This window comes from Sarcophilus harrisii, chromosome 4, assembly GCF_902635505.1.
Source record: "Sarcophilus harrisii chromosome 4, mSarHar1.11, whole genome shotgun sequence".
Lineage (NCBI taxonomy): Eukaryota > Metazoa > Chordata > Mammalia > Dasyuromorphia > Dasyuridae > Sarcophilus > Sarcophilus harrisii.
The window spans coordinates 39,179,140-39,204,417 of NC_045429.1; the positions used below are offsets into that span (position 1 = coordinate 39,179,140).

General features: G+C 33.9%; 1 protein-coding gene across 2 annotated transcripts in view; it reads left to right on the forward strand.

The window, feature by feature from the left end:
* COL24A1 (collagen type XXIV alpha 1 chain) overlaps nt 1–25,278 on the forward strand; it is a 357,598-nt gene that overhangs the window by 103,440 nt on the left and 228,880 nt on the right. For both annotated transcript variants that reach the window (XM_031969393.1, XM_031969394.1), the window contains 6 exons: nt 12,970–13,023; nt 17,727–17,771; nt 24,271–24,324; nt 24,409–24,453; nt 24,759–24,812; nt 25,218–25,271. In XM_031969393.1, coding sequence (XP_031825253.1) covers nt 12,970–13,023; nt 17,727–17,771; nt 24,271–24,324; nt 24,409–24,453; nt 24,759–24,812; nt 25,218–25,271 — 306 coding nt within the window. The remainder of the gene's footprint in view (nt 1–12,969; nt 13,024–17,726; nt 17,772–24,270; nt 24,325–24,408; nt 24,454–24,758; nt 24,813–25,217; nt 25,272–25,278) is intronic.

Here is a 25,278-nt window from a genome sequence, read left to right on the forward strand (position 1 = left end):
CCACCTAACTGTCCCTGCTATGTCTTCAAACCCACATTCTTTAATGACATAAAAAACTCTACCATCTTCAATGATATTTCTACTCTCAGTAGCTTAAGAAAAAAATTAAAGCATACTATCATAGTAATTTATCTTGCATTTATATAATTAATTATCCACATAGTATACACCCTTTTTAAGACAAAAGAATTTAAATGGCATTGTGAGAAGAGTGTTATAGTTGAGGTCAGAGTAACTAAATTCAAATTATAGCCCTAATATTGTATTGACATGCAACCAGGGGCAAGATGCTTGTGTGAACTGAGGAATTGATATTAGATGATTTCTAAGAAGTACATAGAGTCAGGAAGACCAAGCAGCATACTTACTGGCTACTGAGCCTGGGCAAGTCAGTTATCCTCCCTCTGCCTCAAATTTCCTGAGCTCTAAAATGGGAATTACAATGGAATGTACTTATCAGGATTATTCTTCCCTTCCTCTCTTCCTCCCTTTCTCCCTTCCTCGGCAATTGGGGTTAAGGTGACTTGCCCAGGATCACACAGCTAGGAAATGTTAAGTGTCCTAAAGCAGATTTGAACTCAGGTCTTCCCGACTTCAGGGCTGGTGCTCTATCTACTGCGCCACCTAGCTGCCCCTGAAGTAATATTTCTAAAATGTTTAGTACCGTATGTGGCACATAGTAAATAATAAGTACTTGTTTCATTCTTCCCCCTTCCTTTAAAGACCCTTCCATCTTTAAATTTATAATGCAAATACTAAATACACACATACACCTACATACAGCCGACTTATTTATTTGATTTGCTTTGATGTTAGGTTAATATCCTTTTAGGTTTCTTTGTCCTGATTATTTTATGAGGTAGATTGTTGTCTCTTTTCATATGATGTCTTAAAATTTTGTGTGCTTATATTTGTGGTCATCAAGTCAATAAATGGGATTATTTCTCATCAAAGGATTATTTAATTTAGATTATTTACTTAGTCAGTTTATAACCAATTCAAGGTTATCAAAATGCTCATAAATTAGTAGTTATACATAATGCTCTAGATACCACTAAAGAAACTAGCTTTTACCAAGAGAGATATTTCATTGTACAATTTTTCAGTCAAGTCCAACTCCTCCTGATTCCACAGACCATAACATATCTGGGTCTCCTATTCTCCATTGTTTCCCAGTGTCTGTCCAAGCTCATGTTCATTGTTTCCATGACACTTTCCAACAAATCCTTTGCTATCTCCTTCTTTTTTTGCCTTCAATCCTTCCCAACATTGGGTTTTTTTCCCCATTGAGTCCCATCTAATTATTATGTGGTGAAGGTATTTAAGGTTTAGCTTTACTATTTGGCCTCCCACTGAAGAGCCTGGATTGATTTATTTATTGGCTGATTTGATTTCCTTGTTATTGAAGGTCTCTCAAAAGTCTTCTCTAGCAGTACAATTTAAAAGTCTGAATTCTTCATTGCTCAGCTTTTCTTATAGTCCAACTCTCACAGCCATCCATTGCTTCTAGACAATCTTCAGCTTTGATTATACCAATCTTTGTTGGCAGATTTATCATAAGTTTCCTCCCAAGGAACAAGTCGGTGAATGGCCTTTGAGCCCAGGAATATAAAACCTGACCCTACTTCTATCTCTTTTCCCTCTATTATATATAAAAATAATTTTGATGTTCATTTTTGTCCTTTTTCATATCCCCATTAGAAAGTAGTAAGGCTTTATAACTAACTAAAATTTTTGAATCCCACAGTGTTTATAGATAGTACACAAATATTTTTTAATGATGATGCTTTCAAGAATTTAAATTTGATTTAATTAAACATTTCTTGGGTAATATTCATGAGGGTTTGCTTGATGAAAATGTAAAAAGGAAACAGGAAGGTTTTTGAAAGCAATTTTCTGACCTCTTCTTTACAGTCACACATTTGACTGAAAGGTAGAAAGAATACAAGACCCTGCTGTATTTATTGATTGCCCCCAAAAAGCATTTGTCTCAGTTAGAACAGAATGTGGCTTGGGTGTGCTCCAACCTTGAATTTCAAAGAAAATTTCTTGATAAATTCAGTCACAGAGATAATTCTTATGATTCACTGATTATTAACATCAAGCTGAGAATACAATAGGGAGATATATGCTTGCCAAAGGTGAACACCATGAGCTGGAGAGTGTCCTACAGGAGATCTCTGTAGGAATTTTTTATAGTTAGTAAAGAACTCTAATGTCTCCTTTCAGTTAAAGATAGTGAGATGTTGCTAATAAGCTCCAGGATATTATAAGTCTTTTCTTATAATAACCCATATTTCCTCAGAAGAAATTCTTCTAGAAATCCTTTAGAAAAATACAGTGTATTTTGGTGATCTAGATTGTATATGGGAAATTGTATAATGCTTCTCACAATCCAAGCCCTATCTTCATCCTCAACTTTGTGCAAACATCCATCTTCCTAATACAGATGTTTACCTAGAAATTCTGTATGGTTGTGAATATTAGAACACCAAAATTTCCAAAGGATCAAAGTTACAGGTCATTTAAGGCAACAAAGAAGTTATGTTTTCCATTTTCGAAGAGAACCAAAATAATATTGCTATATTAGGGTCGAGTTAGTCTGTCCAGGTTTGGCTGATCAGACCAATATGAGCTTGGAATGTTCTACCATGGGGCAGGGGGGATGAGGGGGGTAGGAGGAAGAGACACAAAAAGTCCTTGTGAACATTTGGGTTTGCACTTCTCACATTTTTCTGAACTAATTCAATTCTGCTTTGCTCACAGAACGTAGCCCTTCCTCTGATAAGGGCATGCCATGCTGGATGGTCCTGTGTTGGTGTCTCCCATGTCATGAAATTGATTGTTCTTAAGAGATACCTTGAAGGTGTCCTTGTATCACTTTTTTGACAATCTTGTGAGTGCTTGCCCTATATGAGTTCTCCATAAAATGATCTTCTTGGCTAGCATAAATTTACATTTGAACAGTATGGGAAGCCCAATGGAGTTGCACTCTTGGCAATAGAGTTGAAATTTGGCAGTTTAGTCTGAGAAAAGACCTCAGTATCTTTTATCTTATCCTACCAGGTGGTCTTCAGAATCTTCCTAAGGCGCAGTGCACATGGAAATGATTCAGTTTCCTGGCATGACGCTGAGATACTGCCCAGGTTTTACAGACATATAGCAATGAGGGCAAAAAATTGCCCAAGTAATATCATTGTGAAAATGTAAAGGAAGTAGAGATCATCCTGAAGTGAAATTAAGATATGTCAGATAGACATATATGTAATTTTCTTAGTTCGGTTTTCTGGAGGTCTCTGAGGCAGCCTTCATTTCAGTAGAATAATCACCACAAGAGTAGCCAGGGGTTAAAGTCCAAGTCCTCTGTTGTCTCCTTCAAAGTCTTGTTCCCTTTCCTGTGGCCTGATTAGCTTTCTTAAAGGCCTTCTGGAGTCTTGGTATCAGTGGAGAAAATGCAGGAGGACAGGCCTGACACTGCAGGGTGTGAGATGGGATGAATGAATCTGAGTTTAAGGGTTTGTGCTTCAGCCTCTAGTCTGCTTGTCTTCCCTAGCTCTGAATGACTCTGGCTGAGGCTCCCCACTTATATGCTCTACACTGAGTATAAATCAATCATTATATCACTAGGAAACCATTATTTATTGTAAGATTAAATCAATCATACTGAACTAGAGAACTATTAATCACCATGCTAAACTAGATAACTATTGTCTTATCAATTCCACTGACTTAACATCTTGTAAGAATCCTTGTTTCAGAGTTCTGGCCCATAACACATATATACTCATGTGATACCCATGAAAAGTAAGATGGCCTAGAACATAGCCTCAAAGACAATGTATACGTGACATGTTGTTGTCCTTCATTTTTGAAGAGGACTAAAATGATATCATTAAATGGTATGTAATATCTTTTGATGCATGCATAATTTGGATTTAAGTGAGACAGAGTTGCATGAAGTCATAATCCTCCCTCACTCTTCTAAAACCACTATTATCCAGTGGCAGAATAGAGTCAAGATACCTGGTAATGACTCAAGGTGCAATGGATGACCTTTGTATCTTAGATATATGACCAAGCTCTAAGCACTCCATAATACCCACTTCACCTGCTTTCATGGCCCTTGGAACAAATTTTTCTCATCGGCCCATCACTCAAGGGAAAGTCTTTACATGCCTGGGTTAGACACCCCACTAACTCACTGTAGATTTGAGACTCTTTAGTAACCGTCAACCTGGTTTTTCTCTTCTTCCAAAATGGTTTACTTGTGCATGCTGCAGCTTTTTGGAGCCATAGATAAGAGTTAGGTGGATCAGGTGGGCACCAAAGGTGGAAAGCAGCCCTGTGAAGGGCTTGGAAGCTTTCACACCATTAATCTTTCCTGAATACACCTTACGCCCTAGGTAACATATACATGGTCTAAGAAAGTACAGGAACAGAGAGAAAGGAGGGCATAAATGCATTGTGATCTATACCAGTGAAACAATACTTGCAGTAAAAAGATCTCAAATCCACTGAAGAATTGTAATGTGCCTAAATATTTTGTTTAACGCAGTTTGCCAGCGTACATGGCCCATTATTGTCTGGTTATATTTAATAGTACTTGGAGATTTTCTCCATCACTTCCTATGATTAATTATCATTTGCTGCAAAAGATAAGCTAAACTCAATTCAACAACCATTTATTAAGTGTTTACTGCATACAAAACACTGTCTTAAAAACTGGAAGATGTTTGGATCTAGTAAGAACATTTGTGATAATTAAAAAGGCTCCCTTTGGGTAACTGGATTGGGGGGGGAAAGGTTTAAGTATTTAAAGAAGAAAAAGTGGTTATTGTTTAGTATATACACTCAGACCAAAGTTATGTGCCCAAAAAGGTACTGGTGAGGTCACATTTTCTCATCTTCTTTTATGCATCCTAGCATATAGAAGTTCAATTAAATTTCAGTCTTTGCTGTAAGTGTTAGAAGAAAACGAGCCAATCTTAATTTTTTGTTAATGTTTTCCATATGTCCCAATGATTTTATTTTATGTTTCCCAATTTCAAGTTGAGAAGCTTGGAGCCATAAGATTCAAATTTTAGAGCTCTGGGGAAAGAGAAGCCTGGTTCACATCTGAATTGTGCCTAACCCCCAAGAGCATTTTAGCTTTAAAAGAAAAAATAACCATAGATAGATTCGTCATAGAAGAAAAGGAAGATCCACTGACAAAAATTTCATGTGGATTTAATAACTTCAAATTCCATTTCATCTTATCAGAATCCAAATAACCCCTCACTTAGGATATATTTCCAAAGTTCTTTCTCCAGTCTCACAGCCAGGAAAATCTGGAGCTGCTAAAATTTTACATGACTATCAGATTAACTTGATCAGTCACTTCCTTACATTAAATCATCCATGCAAATTGGCATGGCACATAGGCCCAGCATTGAATAAATTTAGTTCAAAATTAACTTTTTAGGAAAGAAGCTAAAGTTTTATAACTAGTGTGGGACTTGCTCTCCATAGCACCTGGCCAATGACAGATGCCAAAATGTAGAAAGTTCCAGAATATTTTTAAAAATTCTTTTGGGTATAGAGAGTGGTGAGTCAGATTTCTATTGTTCCTTGCAGTTAGAGATTTTGCACAGAACAAAACTTTGTGAGTGCATCTATCAGATCCCTAGAGTTCTTACTCTTCCACTGGAATGTCAGAAATAGCAGGGCTCTCCAAAATGGTGGGAAAACAACACCCTTAAAAAGACCAGGTGGCAGAAATATTTATTCTTCTTAAATTGTAGAGAAATATTATAAGTAAACAATAAAAGGAAATTATTTGGAAAATATTAGAAAACAATTTTCTTAACTCATACCTTCATTTTGGAAAAGTCAGCTTTAAGTAGATGCCATGTATATTTGGCTCCTAATGATAGTGTTACAATTTCAGAGTTAAGTAGCCTTCCTGACATCTGTTATTTGTTTCTATCCTTGGCCCAAGATTATTTTAAGTATATATCACATAGTTGAGTTTTAGATATATGTTTTACAAGGCACTTGGGAAGCATTTTCTTTGTCTCAGGATATAACTGAAATTTTTTTGGTCATAAAGAATTCAGCATATATATATATATATATAACAATTTCAAAAGTTTCAAATAGTCTATTTTGTCAAACAGAAGAAACCTCTATTCTGTCACGTGTGTTATCAAAGCAAGCAGAATACAACTTTGATTAATATCTCAATCTACTTGAAAAATGATGATTACATCAAAGCAAAGTGATCCATTTTGGATAACAAGGGTGAGTTTAAACTGAGCTAGAGTGTTACTGGTAAGCAGTAAAAAGAATGATTTTACTCAGTCATGTTTATTTAAGATTGAAGAGGAAAAATATGGTTTTCTTTTTGGAATGCCTAAGTCAGGGTCATAGGGAATAGGACTTCTCAAAGTTTTTTTTTTTTCCCCAGGATTTAGAAAATGTTTTGTGATGGGGTATTTGTGTTATATGTACCTATATGGTAGGGTAGTGGTGATGGTAGAGTATTCAAGGAAAACTAACCTACCTAGTGGTTAACTCTCACCTGTGGCTCCAAGAAACTTTAGTATGCACAGTGGTCACATCCCAGAACAACATCTTGGTAAATAAACTAAAATACACTGGGGTAACCTATAAACCTTAGGACCCGTTGGTGAGTTGGGAGATGTGTACCCTTTTCATGTGAAGACTTTCCCTGGCAGAATGGACAAATGAGAACAATTTATTCCATTGGCCAACGAAGCAACTAAAGCAGGCACTTTTGAAGCACTTAGTACTCGGTTTAAATAACACATCAAGATATCAAGACAAGTTCATCCAGTGTATCCCAAGCCATCACCAGTCATCTTGACTGTTGTTCCAACATTGGAATTTGATGACTCTGGAAGAGAAAGTAAGGCTGCTGATTTTGCTTCACTTAAATCCAACTTTGGCGTGAGTCAAGATATCACCATGTGATGTCAATGGTACTCTTTGAAAAATGAAGGACAAACAGCAAATGCCTAAACATATGATCATTTCATTTCATTTCTGCAAGTCTTTTTTGATCTTGGATCTACTATTCATGCTTAAAACTTTTAACATTTTTTTTCAGGCATCACTTATGCATTTTATAGGAGACCTACCAAAAAAAGATGTCTTGTAAACATCTCACATTTTTAAAGTGAATTTTTTAGATTCATAATAATATATAGAATTTTTTAGGTTTATAATAATATATAGAAAGCAATGAATACTTATTAAGCGTTATATGCCTGGAATTGTGCTGGAGATATAAAGAGAGGTAAAACATAGGCCCTTCTCTCAAGGAACTCATATTCTACTGGGAGAGATAACATGCAAATGAGTATATGCTTACAAGATATATACAGTATGAATGGAGATTAAATTTTTATAAAGCTTTTTATTTTCAAAACAAATGCATAGTCAAAGGATATGAACAGACAATTTTCAGATGATGAAATTAAAACTATTACTACTCATATGAAAGAGTGTTCCAAATCACTATTGATCAGAGAAATGCAAATTAAGACAACTCTGAGATACCACTACACACCTGTCAGATTGGCTAGAATGACAGGGAACGATAACACGGAATGTTGGAGGGGATGCGGGAAAACAGGGACACTGATACATTGTTGGTGGAATTGTGAATACATCCAGCCATTCTGGAGAGCAATTTGGAACTATGCCCAAAAAGTTATCAAACTGTGCATACCCTTTGATCCAGCAGTGTCTCTACTGGGCTTATACCCCAAAGAGATACTAAAAAAGGGAAAGGGACCTGTATGTGCCAAAATGTTTGTGGCAGCCCTGTTTGTAGTGGCCAGAAGCTGGAAAATGAATGGATGCCCATCAATTGGAGAATGGTTGAGTAAATTGTGGTATATGAATGTTATGGAATATTATTGTTCTGTAAGAAATGACCAGCAGGAAGAATACAGAGAGGATTGGCGAGACTTATATGAACTGATGCTGAGTGAAATGAGCAGAACCAGGAAATCATTATATACCTCAACAACAATACTGTATGAGGATGTATTCTGAAGGAAGTGGATTTCTTCAACAAAGACAAGATCTAACTTAGTTTCAATTGATCAAGGATGGACAGAAGCAGCTACACCCAAAGAAAGAACACTAGGAAATGAATGTAAACTGCTTTCATTTTTGTTCTTCTTCCCAGGTTATTTATACCTTCTAAATTCAATTTTCCCTGAGCAACAAGAAAACTGTTCGGTTCTGCACACATATATTGTATCCAAGATCTACTGTAATCTATTTAACATGTATAGGACTGCTTGCCATCTTGGGGAGGGGGTGGAGGGAGGGAGGGAAAAATCGGAACAGAAGTGAGTGCAAGGGATAATGTTGTAAAAAATTACCCTGGCATGGGTTCTGTCAATAAAAAGTTATTTAATTAAAAAAAAAACATATGCATAGATAGTTTTCAACATTAAAACCCTGCAAAACCTTGTGTTCCAATTTTTTTCTCCTTCCTTTCCCCCACCCCCTCACCTAGATGGCAAGTAATCCAATATATGTTAAACTTGAAATTCTTCTATATGTATTTCCACAATTATGCTGCCCCCAAAAAATCAGATTGAAAAAACAAAAAAACAAAAAAACAAAAAAAAAAAGAGAGAGAAAACAAAAAGCAAGCAACAAAAAAATGAAAATGCTTGTGATTCCCACTCAATCCCTACAGTCCTCCCTCTGGGTACAGATGGCTTTCCCTATCACAAGTGCATTGGAACTGACCCTCAATCAACTCATTGTTGAAAAGAGCCACATCTATCAGAATTGATAGTCATATAATCTTGTTGTTGCTGTTGTTGTCTTGGTTCTACTCTTTATAGAGATTAATTTTAAATGGAAGGGAGTCAGAGAAACTCAGAAAGACCACCCATAGAAGGTAAAAAATTGAACTGTCTTGAAGAAAGCTAGGGAAATTGGGAATTGGACAAGAAAAGGACTAACATTGCAGTTATAAGAAAATAGCCTGTACATGTATAGCGATTTGGGAAATAGAATGCTATATGCAAGGAACAACACAGAGTTCAATATAGTGAATTTGTAGAGGAAATGAGGTCTAAGAACAATTTTTTTAAAAAATAGGTAAGAACCAAAAAGTAAAGGATGTGAAATGCCAAAGAGAGATAAGCTCAAAGTTAAAGAGCCCTACTGGAGGTTAACACAAGGCGTGTGTATGTGGAGGGGGGTGGGGTGTGTGAGTGTGGGTTTGCATGCACATGTATGTACATGTATATGCATATTTTTATATGCATATTTTTTTGTAAATAGTATTTTACTTTTTTCCAATTATATGTAAAGATAATTTTCAACATTTTTATAAGATTTTGAGTTTCAATTTTTTTTCCTCTCTCCCTTCTTCCCTATCAACTCCCCTCCCCAAGAAGGCAAGCAATCTGATGTAGGTTATATATGTACAAACATATTTCCATATTATAAAAGAAGAAATGGAACAAAAGAAAAAAGCCACAAATAAGAACCCCCCCCAAAAGTGGAAATAGTATGCTTCAATCTTCATTCATACTTTCTCTTGATGTGGATGGCATTTTTCATCATAAGTCTTTTGGAGTTGTCTTGAATCACTGTATTGTTGAGAAGAGCTAAGATATTTGATCATTGCACAATGTTTCTATTTCTGTGTACAATGTTCTTCTATTTTTGTTCACTCCACTCAGCATCAGTTCATATGCCTTTCCAGGTTACTCTGAAATCTATCTGCTCAATATAGCACCAATAGTATTCCATTTCATTCACATAATATAATTTGTTCAGCCATTCCTCAATTGATGGGCATTCCCTCAATTTCCATTTTTTTTGCCATGACAATAAAGAACTGCTATAAATATTTTTATAGATCTAGTAATGGATAAGAGGTCAATGCCCAGTTTGATTGCTCTTTGAGCATAGCTCCAAATTGCCCTCAAGAATGGTTGGATTAGTTCCCAACTTTCTTAATACTGTTTTAGTGTCCCCATTTTCCCACATCTTTTTCAACATTTATCATTTTCCTTTCCTGTCATATTAATCAATCTGGTAAGTGTGAGGTAGAACCTCAAGGTTGTTTTAATTTGTATTTCCTAATAAATAGTGATTTAGGCATTTTATATGATTTTAGATAGCTTTTATTTCTTTACCTGAAAACTGTCTGTTCATATCCTTTGACCATCTGTCAATTGGGGAATGACTTCTATTCTTATTGACTCAATTCTCTGTTTCAGAAATGAGGCCTTTATCAGAAACAATTGCTTTAAAAATTGATTTCCATCTTTCTGCTTTCCTTCTAATCTTGTTACATTGGTTTTATTTGTGTAAATTTTTTAACTTAATCAAAATTACCCATTTTGCATTTTATAATGTTCTCTGTCCCTTGTTTGGTCATAAATTCTTCTTCCCTTCTTCATAAATCTGACAGGTAGATTATTCCTTGCTCTCCTCATTTGCTTATGATATCATACCTATTTCGATTTTATCTTGGTGTTGTGTGTGATATACTGATATACTGAGCCATACCATTTTAAAGTTTTCCCAGTAATTTCTGTCAAATAGTTCTTACCTCAGAAGCTGTAGTCTTTGGGTTTATCAAACTGTAGATTGCTATAATCATTTACTAATCTGTTTCACTAATCTACTAATCTTTTTCTTAGCTAATATTGAACAGTTTTGACGATTACTTCTATATAACATAGTTTTAAATCTATGTTTAAATCTGAAATTAAGTTTAATTTAATTAAATCAGTTTAAATCTGAAAATCTGGCAGTTCACTGAATGTTCATTTTTTATTCAGAATAATATTTAATTTTGCCTGGATATAGTCTTTGGCTGTAACCCTAGTTCCTTAGATCTTTGATATATAGTACTCCAAGATCTGCAGTCTTTTATTATAGCTGCTAATAGGTCTTGTGTGATTCTGATTATGGCTTCAGCATATTTGAATTTTTTTGTTATTGTTGTTTGTAAAAATTTCACTAGGGGTTTTAAAACTTAGTAATAATGTTCCTATAGGTTTTCCTTGTAGGATCTTTTTTCAGGTGGTAATTAGTGAATTTGAACTTTTTTTTCCTTGGGCATTTCATTGATGGCTTATTCATTTTTTTTTACATTGGGGTTATTTAAATATTTTATTTCTTCTTCTACCAGTGGCAAATAAAAAATTAAGTGGAATTGATTTTCATTGTATTATAAAAACTAATAAGCATCTTTCAAAGGATATTTGGTGATTTGGAGTCAATCTGCTAGCACTATGAATCAGTCTTCAGTGGAAGATTTATGAAAACAAGTAGATAAGAATTATATAGATTAGGAAGGAATTATAATGGGTTTTACTTGACTTATCATTTGGTGAGGGAGAAATTGGATGGAGGAAAGAATTTTAATCTAAATATTCTAAGAAGTGAATGTTAAATAAAAATTTTGAAAATAAAAATGTGTCATTTTAACTAAAAAGTTTTAATTAAGCAAAAAGAGAAGACAAGTTCTAATCTATGCCAAAAGAAATCCTAAACCTTAAAGAGATCACAGGTCAGTTTAAGTAGACATGATCTTCAAAGCTGATGAATCAAAGGCAATTGGTGGTGTAATGGATAGAATTGTGTCTGGAATCAGGAAGCCTCATTTCCTAAAGTCAAATGTGGCCTCAGACTCTTACTAGATGTATGACCCTAGGCAAATCACTTAACTCTATTTGCCTCAGTTTCCTCAACTGTAAAATCAATTGGGGAAGGAAGTGACAAAGAATTCCAATGTCTTTGCCAAGATAACCTTAAGTGGTGTCAAGAAGAATTGAAGATGACTAAAAAACAATTTAACAACAAATATGGTAGTCAGACATGCCTCAAATGACTGAACAATAACAATATATGTCAAACAGTGCTTTACTATTACTATTTTATTTGATCCTCTCAATAACTCTGGGAGATAGGTATAATTATTATTCCCATTTTACAGATCAGAAAGCTGTGACAGAGATTAAGTGACTTGCCCAAGAACACACAATTAAAAAGTGTTTGAGATCAGATTTGAACTCAGGTCTTCCTGACTTCAGGAGTAGTGCTCTATCCACTGTACCACCTATCTGCCCCATATTTTATCTTGAAATACAGCTCTGAGTCACATATTTCTATCAATTTTTCTCTGCTATGAAGTGTATATTATTTTCTTATATGTTTCTGATAGTCAACATGGAATATGAAACAATGGGTACATCAGATCAGAGATATGTCCTTCATTCTGATACATAATCCATATATGATTATAGATCAGTTACTGCTGCTATCTGGGCTTGGTCTTCTACATTCATGTTATTTAACTAAAATATTTACTATGAATCTCAAAATATACATAAAATATTTTAAAATTTTAATATTTTATTTCTCCCCAGTTACATGTAAAACAATTTTAAACATTCATTTTTAAAACTTTGAGTTCCAAATTCTCTCTATTCCTGCCTCTTCACCATCACTCATCTTGAGAAGGCAAGCAATTCAATACAGGTTATTCATGTGTAGTCATGCAAAACCTTTCCAAAATAGTCATGTTATAAAAGAAAACATGACCAAAAAAAAAGCCTCAAGAAAAATAAAGTTTTTAAAAAGTATGTTTCAATTAGCATGTTCAATCAGACACATCAGTTCTTTGTCTTTTCATCTTAAGCCCTTCAGAGTTGTGTTGCATCGTTAAGAATAGTCATTCAAAGCTGATCATCTTACAATGTTGCTGTTACTTTGTACACAGTATATTTTACTTTCCATCAGCTCATGTAGGTATAACATTTAATAAAATAATGTTGATATAAAATATTTGAAAGTGATGTTAGAGCTTGAGATTAGAGGCAAATTCACTAAAATATGATGTAAAATTATTTTCACATGTTTTTTCTTCTAATTGAATTCTTCTTTCTTTTTTTTCTCTTCTTTTTTTTTGGTCAGGGCTTTCCAGGAGAATTTGGAGAACGAGGCCCTGCTGGTCTTGATGGGAACCCTGTAAGTTTACAGTTATAGGCTTCATTTGCCTTTTTGAATAAGAGCCTGGTGTTATGTAACTTAATTACACATATACACACACATACTATACATACATAAATATAGAGAGAGCATATGTATTTATATAATTTGCATATATTATATATACATATATCAAACTTGTTATTCAGCAAATATTCACTTGCTTACTATTTGCAAGTCACTGTGCTAGTTCTTTTGTGAGATATAAAGGTGTCCTGATGAAGAATAATATTTAAAATAAGAAAATGGAAATGTAAAAATACATGGGAAAGCAAGGAGAGGATCTAAGTGCTATGTGTAGTTCTGAATGAGAGTGCATTGCTTCTGACTAGGGTGGTAATAGAGATAAAATTCATAACCAAAAATATCTATACGCAAATGCCCAGAGTTCAGCAACAAGTAAAAGTAATCCAGGATCCTAAAATAAAAAGGCAAATTTTACCTTGAGATCTGTGGGAGGAAAGCCATAAATGGAATACAATTTTGGATATGTATGCTTTATTTAGAATAAATCCAATAGGTAAAAGTTGAGGAAGGGAAGGAAGGCATTTTATGGAGATAGAAAAGGAAATCAAAGAACCAGAGGGGAAAGTGTGCTGGAGAACATTTGGGTAAAGATTTAATGAAGGGAGAAACAGAAGCAAAGTTGTCATCAGGATAACTTCAGAGTAGATGAACAAAAAGAAGAAGTAGTTCTAGAAATATCATACGCCTAACAAAGAAACATGATAAAGTAGTGACAGGGGACTTCAGTTATTCTAACATCAGCTGTAATACTTCTGCCAAAAGCAGAGCAATTAATAATTTCCTGATTTCTCTTAATGATGATTTCATGCTTCAAAAGGGAGGAACTTTTAAATCTGATTTTCACCAAAAGGAAAAATGGCTGTTAGAGGAAAATAATGTGAAATCTACAGTGAAATGAATACTCTATCTTGTAACTGGGAGTAGAGAAGAAAGGTAAAGCTAGGTATAGTTTGATTTGCTCTCTAAATTGCTGAAATAACAGGTTATAAAGAGTTAGTCTGTGGATCTTACAGGCTAAAATTTCACAAGAAAAGACAGTCAAGGCAAAAAATTCATAAGACACAAAGGTAAATAATTTTGATGCCAATTAATTTGTTTTTAGTTTCTAGCAAAGTTATAGAATGAATTATTGAAGAAGTAATTAACAAACAACTAGACAACGACGTGCTAATCACAAGGAGATAGCATGACTTCATAACAAGTAATATGTGTATTTGTTGTTGATTTTCTAATAATAAAAAAAATTTAAAGGAACAAATACTATTCCAGAATAACTTTATTTCTTTTTAGAGCATTATTAAACTAGCTTTTAGATTGCATTAGACATAATTTACCTTGGTTTTAGAAAACTATATGGTAAAATATTTCATGCTTTGTTAGTGAAAATGATAGAAAAAAGCCATTCAGTAACATAGATGTATTTAGAATTAGTTAATTGACCAGACTCAAAGAGTAATGATTAATAGTTCTATACCAACTTGGAAGGACACTAATGGAGTGTTCCATGCTCTTTGCTCGGACCTTTATTGTCTTTATCAGTGACTTGCATAAGTGACTATTTGGCATGATTATCAGATTTGTAGGTGATACAAAATTGGAAGTCAGAACTATAAATTAAAACATCATAATGACTATAAGGCCAAATTTAATAGTCATAACTAAAGTCTTATACTGAGATTCAGAAAATCAACATCGCTAGTATAGAGACATAATTAGACAGTGAGTTGTATGGCTAAGCAAGGAGATATGGAAACTCAAAGAGCTAATGTAATTTGGGACTGGTACTAAGTGCTTTAAGTTCCATGAGTAAAGAAGTGATAAGTCTCTACCATATTCTGTCCTGGTTAGACAACATCTAGAATATTGCATTAAATTATGGGCATCACCATTTAGGAAATACTGATAAGTTGTTATTGTTCTGTTATTGTTTTAATTGTGTCCAACTCTTTCTGACCTTATTTGGGGTTTTCTTAGACGCCAAAATAGTTTGCTATTTCTTTTGTAGCTTATTCTTTGTGATGAATTATGTAAATTAAAACTCCATAAATATTTGATTTATCATAAAATTTTGCCCTATAATTACAATAAGGTCAAAAGAGCATCATGTGTTTATGTAGAGAGTTTTACTGTTACTCAGTTATTCGATCATCTCTAATTCTACATGGACAAGAATCCTTGGGATATTCTTAGCAAAATTACTGGAATGGTTTGCCATTTTCTTCTCCAGAGTGCCCCCATTTTACAGATAAGTAACAGAGGTAATAGGTGTTAAGTGATTTGCTCAGAGTCACATGGCTAATAAATATCTGAGATCAGATTTGAACTCAGTTCTTTCTATCTCCTAGCTGGTGCTCTATCCACTGCATCACCTGTTTTTGTTAAACAACATCAAATAAAAGCAATTCCAATTTATATATGTCATTGACGATACCCATAATTCAATAGTGAAATATGTTGTAATTTAATGCTTACATTATTAGAGTAACTATCATTTATTTATGTATTTTTTTAGGAGAGATACTAATTAAAAGTTTGCAAAATCTGAGTGTAATATTCTTCTCTAAAATGTAATTTTCTCTGGGAGCAGGTTTCTTGGGAGCTTCTGGGAGCAGCCTTAGTTTCAGTTCAATAATCACCCTAAATGCAGCCAGGTTTTAAAGTCCAAATCCTTTATTGTCTCCTTCAAAGTCTTATCTCCTTCACTTGGGACTCAGCTAGTTTTCTGGAGGCTTTCTGGATCTTGGTTTCAGGGTTCTCCACAGGACAGCCTGCCACCACTTCTCTGTCTTGATTAGTTCTGCCCAACTTCTTCTCTGGCTTCTGAATCTCCCCAACTTCCAAGCGTTTGTACTTCAGCCTCCTGCCACTACAAAGGTGGATGATGGAATGAATCTGTCTCAGCTTCCAAGAGCTTCTAGTGTGCTTATCCTCTCTGGCCCTGAGAACTTCTTATATGCCCCACAATGAGTATACACCAATCACTATGTCACTAGGAAACCATTATTTGTCATAGGATTAAATCGATGCTAAAATAGATTTAACCATTGTCTCCTCAATTCCACTTAGTACCTTATTTCAAGTTCTGGCCTATAACATCTCCTTGTAGGATTAAATCAATCATACTGAACCATGCTAAATTAGATAACTATTGTCTTTAGCAATTCCACAGACTTAGCACCTTGTTTCACGTTCTGGCCCATAACATCTGAGCACTAACAAATTTGAGACAAATCGTTTTTTTTTGTTTGTTTGTTTGATGAGAACTATTAAATGTTCTTTTCTGTTAGTATATTTGGGTGATTGAGATCTCTGATTTCCTTACTCTGGGAAATTCTTAGTGTTGAAATTTGTTCCATAGATGCAGAGCAGATCGTTAATCTTTAGTCTTACCTGGGACATTGATTAGTTCAGTGGCTGGACAAGAGTCACATCATCAGTATGTCAGCATCATGATTTGAACCTGTCTTCTTGACTCTCGAGCAGCTAGGGGTCCTCAGACTATGGCCTGCAGGCCAGACGCAGCAGCTGAGGACATTTATCCCCCTCACCCAGGGCTATGAAGTTTCTTTATTTAAAGGCCCACAAAACAAAGTTTTTGTTTTTACTATAGTCCAACCCTCCAACAGTTTTGAGGGATAGTGAATTGGCCCCCTATTTAAAAAGTTTGAGGACCCCTGCTCTAGTCAGTACTCTTATTTCTGCCACATTTTCTCTCAGAACATTTCAGACTATTCTGTAATTAGTGTATATGATATTTTTTGTGGACCATATAATCGGTGGGATGCTAGAGATATGTTTTACATATCTGTTTACTAAATTCCTGATATGATACTCTGGGCTTTGGGATGAGAAAGGGTTATTTTAAAAATAGCTGTTCACTGCTGCTACTTATCTTGCCTTTGGCACTAAGTCCTCTATACTTAATAAGCTTTTTATGATTATGTTTTACATTGAAGTCATTGTTGAGAATAAGATTAAGGGAGATGGACAAGAATGGAGTCAGGGAGTTTCCAAAGTCCTCAACTTTACCTTGCCATGCATTCTGACCATAGTCTACTTATGAACATTATAGTAATTAACGGGAGTACCTACCTTCTTTGTGAAAGGAGCAGGGAACACAAAGAGACTAATGCTCTAGGTAAAATGGTACTGTCGAAGATGATGGGGTAAAGGGCCAATTTGGGGACTATGGAATGACTATAACCATTATCACTACCATCAAAAGGTAGCTCAGCAAGCACAGGACTTTTATAACAAGATCTTGTTTACAGTAATAATCTTCCAACTTAAAAAATAATTACAAGTTGTATAAATAACATGAGGTTGGATACCACGGGCCACAGTCAGGAAGTTTAGCGAGAATAGAATATAATTTTTAAAAATAAAATTGTACTTAAATATTTTCCCTTTTAAAACTTCTTCTATAACAAATGTGGTAATATGCTTAGAAGAATTGCAGAATTGCAAATATTTAACCTATATTGGCTTGTTTGTATCTTGGAGAGGAGAGAAAAAGAAAGAGTGATAAAAAAACTTGGGAAAAATAAAATTAAGTTAAAAAGTAGCATATATATATTTTTAAAAACCAACTTTGGCCTCTGTAAGTTATAATACAGAATTATATTTAATTTACTTCTATGAATATTATTTTAAAGGGTTTTGTTGGTGGTGCTGGCCCTCCTGGATTTCCTGGACTTAGGGTAAGTAAGATTTATTGATTTTGACATCTTTTAAAAACATTTCATTGCCTAATATAGATTCTATATGATGACATATAAATATTTAGAAGTTAATTTATCAAAATGAAAATTTTGAACCTCATTACTTTTTATAAACTTTGGTCAAATTTATTTTTAAGTAAAAAAAAAAAAAAGAACTAGCCAGAAAGACAGGGATTAAAGTCCTTACTCAGACATGTATTGATTTTGAGACCTTAAGTTCTTACTATTTTAAATAACATCTCTAAAACAATAGTTGTCGTGAAGGTGCTAGATTGGATAGGGAAGTCCCCTCACCTGGGAGTCCATTATACCAATAAAATCCCTACTATTAAATGTGATATATGAATGAACTATGGGTTAGCTAGAATAGAACATGATTTTTAAAAATACAATTGTACTTAAATATTTTCCCTTTTAAAAATTTGTCTATAACAAATGTGATAATATGCTTAGAAGAATTGCAAATATTTAACCTATATTGGCTTGTTTGCTATCTTGGAGAGGAAAGAGAAGAAGAAAAAATGATAAAAAAAAAATATGAAATACATGTTTTTTTTTATTAAGCTTTATAAAGGAGTACATATAATAATGGATTTCCAAAAAAATTACTAAAGAGTAATCAATAGCTACAAATCCCTACCCCCACCAAAATTAACTATAATGTCTTTTTTTTGTCTTTGAAACTCATTGAATGAAGGTAGAATAATGTTTGCTTTATCTAAGGATGATAAGTTCTTTATAGATGAAGGAGTTCTGATCTTATATAGATTATCACTGTGTTGTTTGCACATTCAATGGACTTCATTCCATGTCCTTGAATTTCTTGTATCTTCTTGACCTTGCCATTTAATAGGTTGGTACTCATTGTCTAATTCTTTCTGAGAATTTCCAACCTGAGCTTCTTTCCCCACCTCCCACACTTTGAGTGAAACCTAACAGATTGGACTTGGTGAACATTCATGATCTTCTCCTTTCTTGATATTGTTCATTTGCATTTCCTTCCTCCTTAATGTCAAATGTATCCCCCTATTAGATATTGGACCAAATTCTCAACTGCTTGATGATCATAGTAGTCTTCATGCACTGTGACAAATATTTCTTTTCTGTACAAGAAATGGGAGATGGAATTGTATAGATTAGAAGTACTTGAAACAAGAATTATTCAGTAGTATCCAATCTAAGCAATGATAGGAGCCAGAATTCATTAGTATCATTAGCCAAAGGGCCACAATACTAATTTTAATATAATACATAATTCACTATCTGTAATATAATTGGCAGGTAATTAAGTATAGATAGATATAATTCCATCTTATTTAATTTTATGTAGAGTTTTATTTTTTTTTTATTTTGTGCTTTTTTGAAGTTCTACAGAAACATCTCTGGATCAAATAGTATTAGCCAGCTAAAGGATGTGGTTTTAGTGAAGTTAAAAATTAATTCAGTGGACTTTGATTGACATTTTAATGTGACTACTACATATTAATTATGCTCAAGGTACAAAGATAAAAAATGACCAGTTTGGGCCCTCAAGAACCTTAAGCCCTAATATAAGTTCATAGATTTCTAACATAGATACTGAAACTATTCAGGGATTCTCTTCACATAAATCTCAATTTGTTCCTTTTATTAAAGATAACCAACATTTATTTAGAATGAAATATTGGGAAGTTTAAATACTCTCTCTCCCAATATACTTGTACATGTCTTTCCACTTATAAATATTTGATAGAAATGATGATAAATTTAGATCTAAAGTAAAATATCATTAATTCAGCTGCCACAGATTGTAATTTGTTATGGATATGCTTTATATTGAAATGAAAGCCACTACCACACATATTCATCAGCTAGCCACTCATTGATTGTGGTAGCATCTGTGGTTTCAACATAAATCATATCTATAACAAATTACTCCCTGTATTACTTCCCATATTAAAATGAAAACATTTGAGGTGCTTATCAAGACCAGTAGTTTATACAATTTCCAGGTTTATAACATGCTAATAAGTGATAGCAAGAAGAACTGGTTGACATGTAGTTTAATCTTAATTACTTAGTACAAATGTCATCTGCTGCTTTTGAGTTTAAGAATAATAGCTAGCAGTGCATTGGGATTTGCAAAGTGCTTTACAATTATTGTCTCATTTAATCTTCACAACCACCCTGGGAGTAAGATGTTATTATTATCTCTCATTTTACAAATAATGAAACAAGTAAGCATTTGAGGCCAAATCTGACTCTACTACTCCATCCACTGTGCCAACAAACTGAATATAGTTGTGCTCATGTTATATGTTTTTTCTTGTTATGCTTTTGTCATTCTTAATTACTTCATAAAAGGTTTTGGTTTCTTCGAGGATAAAGTGAAGATTTTAATAATTATATCTATCTCATAAGATTTTTGTGGGGCCCAAATGAGAATAAACCTCATTGCAAATATTTATATAAATGTTAGCTATTATTAATTTGAAGTAATTTAAATGGTATAATTTGTCTTTCCTTAATCTCATCCATATTATGTCTGGTTTTCAAATGCTTCCTCAATTTGTAATAGTGAAAAAACATATGTATAGACAGAATTTAGCAATATAACATATGTATGTATACATACATATATCAAAAGAAAGGGATTGGGGTTGAGGGAGAAATATTTTCTGTTTAGGACATCTCCATTTTTCCAATTATACTGAAGTTTGCTTTCTTAGTTATCCTTAGCTCTCACCTGGTAAATGACAAAAGATTCTCTATAAAGTCTTGTTCCAATTACTTATCCTGTAGTGGATGAGACTCTGAGTTCTAGAAGACTTTGTCAGTGGGTTGCAGCATGTAGATGGTTCTAGCATGCTAAGAAAGCTCTTTATCATAGCAATAGGCTGAATTAGCTGTGGAAGGAGCAGTCTAGCTAAGTATAGAGAAGCCTGTTACCACTAGAGTGGCCACTTGCCAGGGAATACTTTGACCGTGATAACCCATGGAAGTAACAAAAAAAAAATGCAAAGCACTTTCTCAATGTACATTTTGGCTGTTGGTACTCTAAAGTTGAGATCCTTGTTCAATGATCTATGAATACACCTGTTACTGGAAAAAAATAAATAAAGATGAGGACATTTAGTGAAAACACTAGCTTTGGGGAATATCAGGAAAAGCTTTATGTCAAAGGTGGTGCTTGAATTGAACCTTGAAGGTAGCAATGGTTTCGATGAGGCATTCCAGACAAGATGGTTGATTAGCACAGTTATAGAGATCTGTTACAGAACTCTGTACTTGAAACAAGGATTCTTACAAGGTGTTAAGGCAGTGGAATTGATGAGATAATGGTTATCTAGTTTTGCATGGTGCTTAATAGTTCTCTAGTTCAGTATGACTGATTTAATCTTACAACAAATAATGCTTCCCTAGTGATATAATGATTGGTTTATACTCAGTATGATGAATGGATTTAATTGTAATAGAGCATATAAGCTGGGAAAAACTCAGCCAAAGAGATGGCAGGCCTGTCTTCCTTCATTTCTCCACTGAGACCAAGCTTCGTCTGAGCCAGAGACAGACACAGAAGGGCTTGGAGAGAGACTCATAAGGGCCAGACACAGACTTGGAAAAGGCTCAGAAACAGACTTAGAGAAGATAGAAGACTGGAGGCTGGAGCACAAGCCCTTGGATTGAGACAGACTTCAAGATAGAGATCGTGGTGGCTCTCTTCCTTCGCTTCTCCACTGAAACCAAGAATCTGGAAGATGTCAAGAAAGCTAGCCCAGGCAAGGAAATAATAAAGGATTTGGACTTTAACACCTGGCTATTCTTGTGATGATTACTCTACTGAAAGGAAGGCTGGTCCCAAGACCTCCAGAAAACCAACCAGAACACTACAGAAATCTATTCCGAAACACTTACTTTTCCAGTATTCTTATTTTTATTCCCTATCATGTACTCTTTGATCCTGTGCCCCTGACTTCCTTATTGTTCCACAAATACACTGTGCTAAGGATGCTTGTATGTACATATTTCTACTTCAAAATATGGAAGAAAAGCCTATATGTGTGCATATTATACACACATATAAGCATGTGTTATTAATTAATATATTAAACAGCTAATTCATGTATATACACATATATGTGTATGGGAAAAATATCAATTGATATGGTGCATATATAATTCACACATATAGGGACATATATATGTATATACATACATACACAGAGAAAGAGAGAGAGAGATCTGATCTGTTGAAGTCTATATAGCTCTCTCTCAAGATTTATAGATAGATAGATAAATCTGTATGTATATGCCTCCATTATATATATATATATATATATATATATATCTGTCTAAAATACACACATACAAACAGACTTATATTTGTTCACATGTGTTTATATACACATATACATATATATGGATTTCTCTTTCATACATTTTATAATTTTTGAAAATTTTTCATAATATTCTTTCAGTTCATTGTATTTTATGGGTGTTAGCTTTTGAACATCTTGAACTCTGAATAAACTTGCTACTGTAATTTTGAGAATACAAGCTTCCAATTGACAAATTTTTGGATGCATAAGTAATGATGTATTTCCATAGCGTATCTATTTTAACAAGCTGGGAAGAATTACTCTTTTCTTCCCCACTGTCATATGTATTTCAGGATTAAACATGTTGGAAACAATCTATCTTAGTTTTATTTCCCATTAAGATTTACCCAGAAACAAAGCTGTTTCATGCATAGTATTTCGCAATCTCTGTCAGATTTTCCCTTCTTATATATTGTTTTGTACAATTATAGATTGTTTTAATTGACCTATCATATTGGTGGTAAAACAGTTATTCTATTCCCAAAGGCATCTTTTAAAAGTTGTTTATTTTCTTTTATTAAAAAAAGTGATGGTAGAGAGAATATTTATTCAATAGAAAGGGAATACTCAATATTGCCTATCGATTTTGACCTTGTTAAAGTACCAATAATTCAATATATTTTCATTAAAAACCTACTATGTTCAAAATTTTAAGTTTTGGACCTACAACTTAATTGGATCAAACTTTTTTCTGTTTTTGTTTTTTATTGTTGTCTTGGTTTTTTTGAAGCAATTGGGGTTAGGTGACTTAAGCAGAGTTACAAAGTTAGTAAGTGTTTGAATTCAGATTTGAACTGAGGTGCACCCAAGTACCCTGAGTAACTCAGGTTACTCCTAAGTGAAGAAATTCCCTCTACCAAAGCAAGTCTACAATTTTTTTATAAATTAGTCTTATGGTGCTACTTAGACCACTTTGAGTTTAAGGCTTTTATCCAAGGTCACAGAAGCACTATCTTTAGAGGTGATACTTGTATTCAGGTCTCCTTGGCTTCAAAGCTGACTCAGTGACCTACTATGCTACCCTATCTCTCATATTAGGGATATAGAGATGAAAAAAGAACTGGTTTCTTTTAGCAAGGAATTACCAAAAAAGAGGTAAGAGTATCACAGAGCAATATGATTGGATGTGCAGGAAAAATCTAGGCAAAATCCCCCACTTAAATTTGAGTAAAGCAAAAAAAAAGACATCAAACCTAAAAGAGAGATCCCAATCTGAATAAGGTTTAAAAGACCAGTAGAGAAGTAATTGGTTCTTTGTATCAATTTTTTAAAGATCACACAAAGCATCTGGAAGCTCATAGAGATCTAGAAATATGGATAACACTGCTGGTGAAAAATTTTATCTTAGAACAATGAAAAAGGTCCAACAGAGAATTTTTTTTTTACTGAATCCAACCTTGATGCTGGATAGACTTCATGTATTCAGAAGTTTGATTTTTCAGGTGGCATAATGAAGCACTAAGTTTAAATCAAATCAATAAATATTTATTGTTCAGAGAACTATAAGGGATTCAAAGAGGAATCACATATGGTCCTTACTTTGAAAGAATTTATAATCTGGCTCATTTATATTCATATCCTGGAAAAGAAAATCATAATTCAGGGGATAAAAGCAATGTTACAGGCCAATGCATGTAATTAAAATACTTAATATAATACATATATTATTTTTAAGAGTGAACATTATACGAGATTAAAGGAAATAAAAATTTATCATGGGCTAAAATACCCCAGAAAGGCTTCATGGAGGGTCTGCATCAGAAAGCTAGGATTTGGATAGACCAAGAGAACTGTAGAAGTTAAAACTGGAAGGAATATTATCCAATCACCCTCATTCTAGATAAGATGGCTGAGGCCAGAGAAATTTGCTGACTTTTCAAGGTCACAGAGGTAGTAGTTGAATAAAGATTTGAAGCCAAATATTCTGATGCTGCATTCACTGCCCCTGCTGTTACCACCTCAGCTAAAGATAAGAAAGTGCAAGTAATGTCTGAAGGGACAAAGTAAATTAATTTGACCATATATAGCTAAAGATTCATTGAACCACTTGATTGTCTAATGTTCTCTTTATAATCTTCCTGCACACTTTAATAGAACTCATTTTTTAAATTGCATTACAGGGTGCTGTTGGCCCCCTGGGAGCAAGTGGACCCTCTGGGATTCCTGGGCCGATGGTATGGTTTTGATTGTTTAAATGATATCTCTCTTTGACTGATTTATGATTTCAAAAATAACAGTCAAAACATTTTTCCCCTTAGGGTCTTCCAGGGAATATGGGACAACCTGGAATCAAAGGTGATAAGGTGATCTAAATATTTCCATTACCATAGAGATAATTAATTTCCTCTTAATCTTTACTTTTTTTCCTACTACTTTCATCTTCAAAAATTATTTTTTCAAAATAGCATTCCTATTTACTAGCTTTCACTTAAACCCTCAGTCATAGTTTCATATTGCTAATGGATACTTTTCAATACTTGTGTGGATAATAGATGAGTTTACATGTGGTTCATTTAAATTGATATTTTTGTTCTTATAATATCATCATCTTTGCAGATGCATTATTTTACATTCAGTGTCTGCCTGTGTATAATACTATGTTGTTTAGGGTGAACAAGGCATTGCAGGAGAGCCGGGAGAACCAGGGTATCCTGGAGACAAGGTAATTTTTGTGGAATAATTTCTATATATATTGACAAAATCCAGTGAAATATAATATGTAAATGTTTTTAAAAGATAGGGTATAATATATATCTTGCATTAAATGTGTCAGTAAAGAAACCCCTTGCATGATTTGAACAACAAATTTATTAGTTCATAAATGTTACTAAGATGTAATGCTTTTTCTAATCTTTTGATCCCAAATATCTTTGTACCATTCTGTGTTAACATATGGCAACATCTGAATTTTTTAAAAAGTAAGATTTAAATTGCTTTGTTGATACGTATTTCGATTGTTCCAAATACTGCGATATATTTTGGACATGTCATTCATAAATAAGACCATAGTTGCCTTCTGTGATGTGATGATTGCTCTCTTTCCTGAATTAGTTTTTTTTCTCCCCAGGGAGCTCTTGGTTTGCCAGGACCACCAGGAATGAGAGGAAAGCCAGGACCTTCTGTAGGTT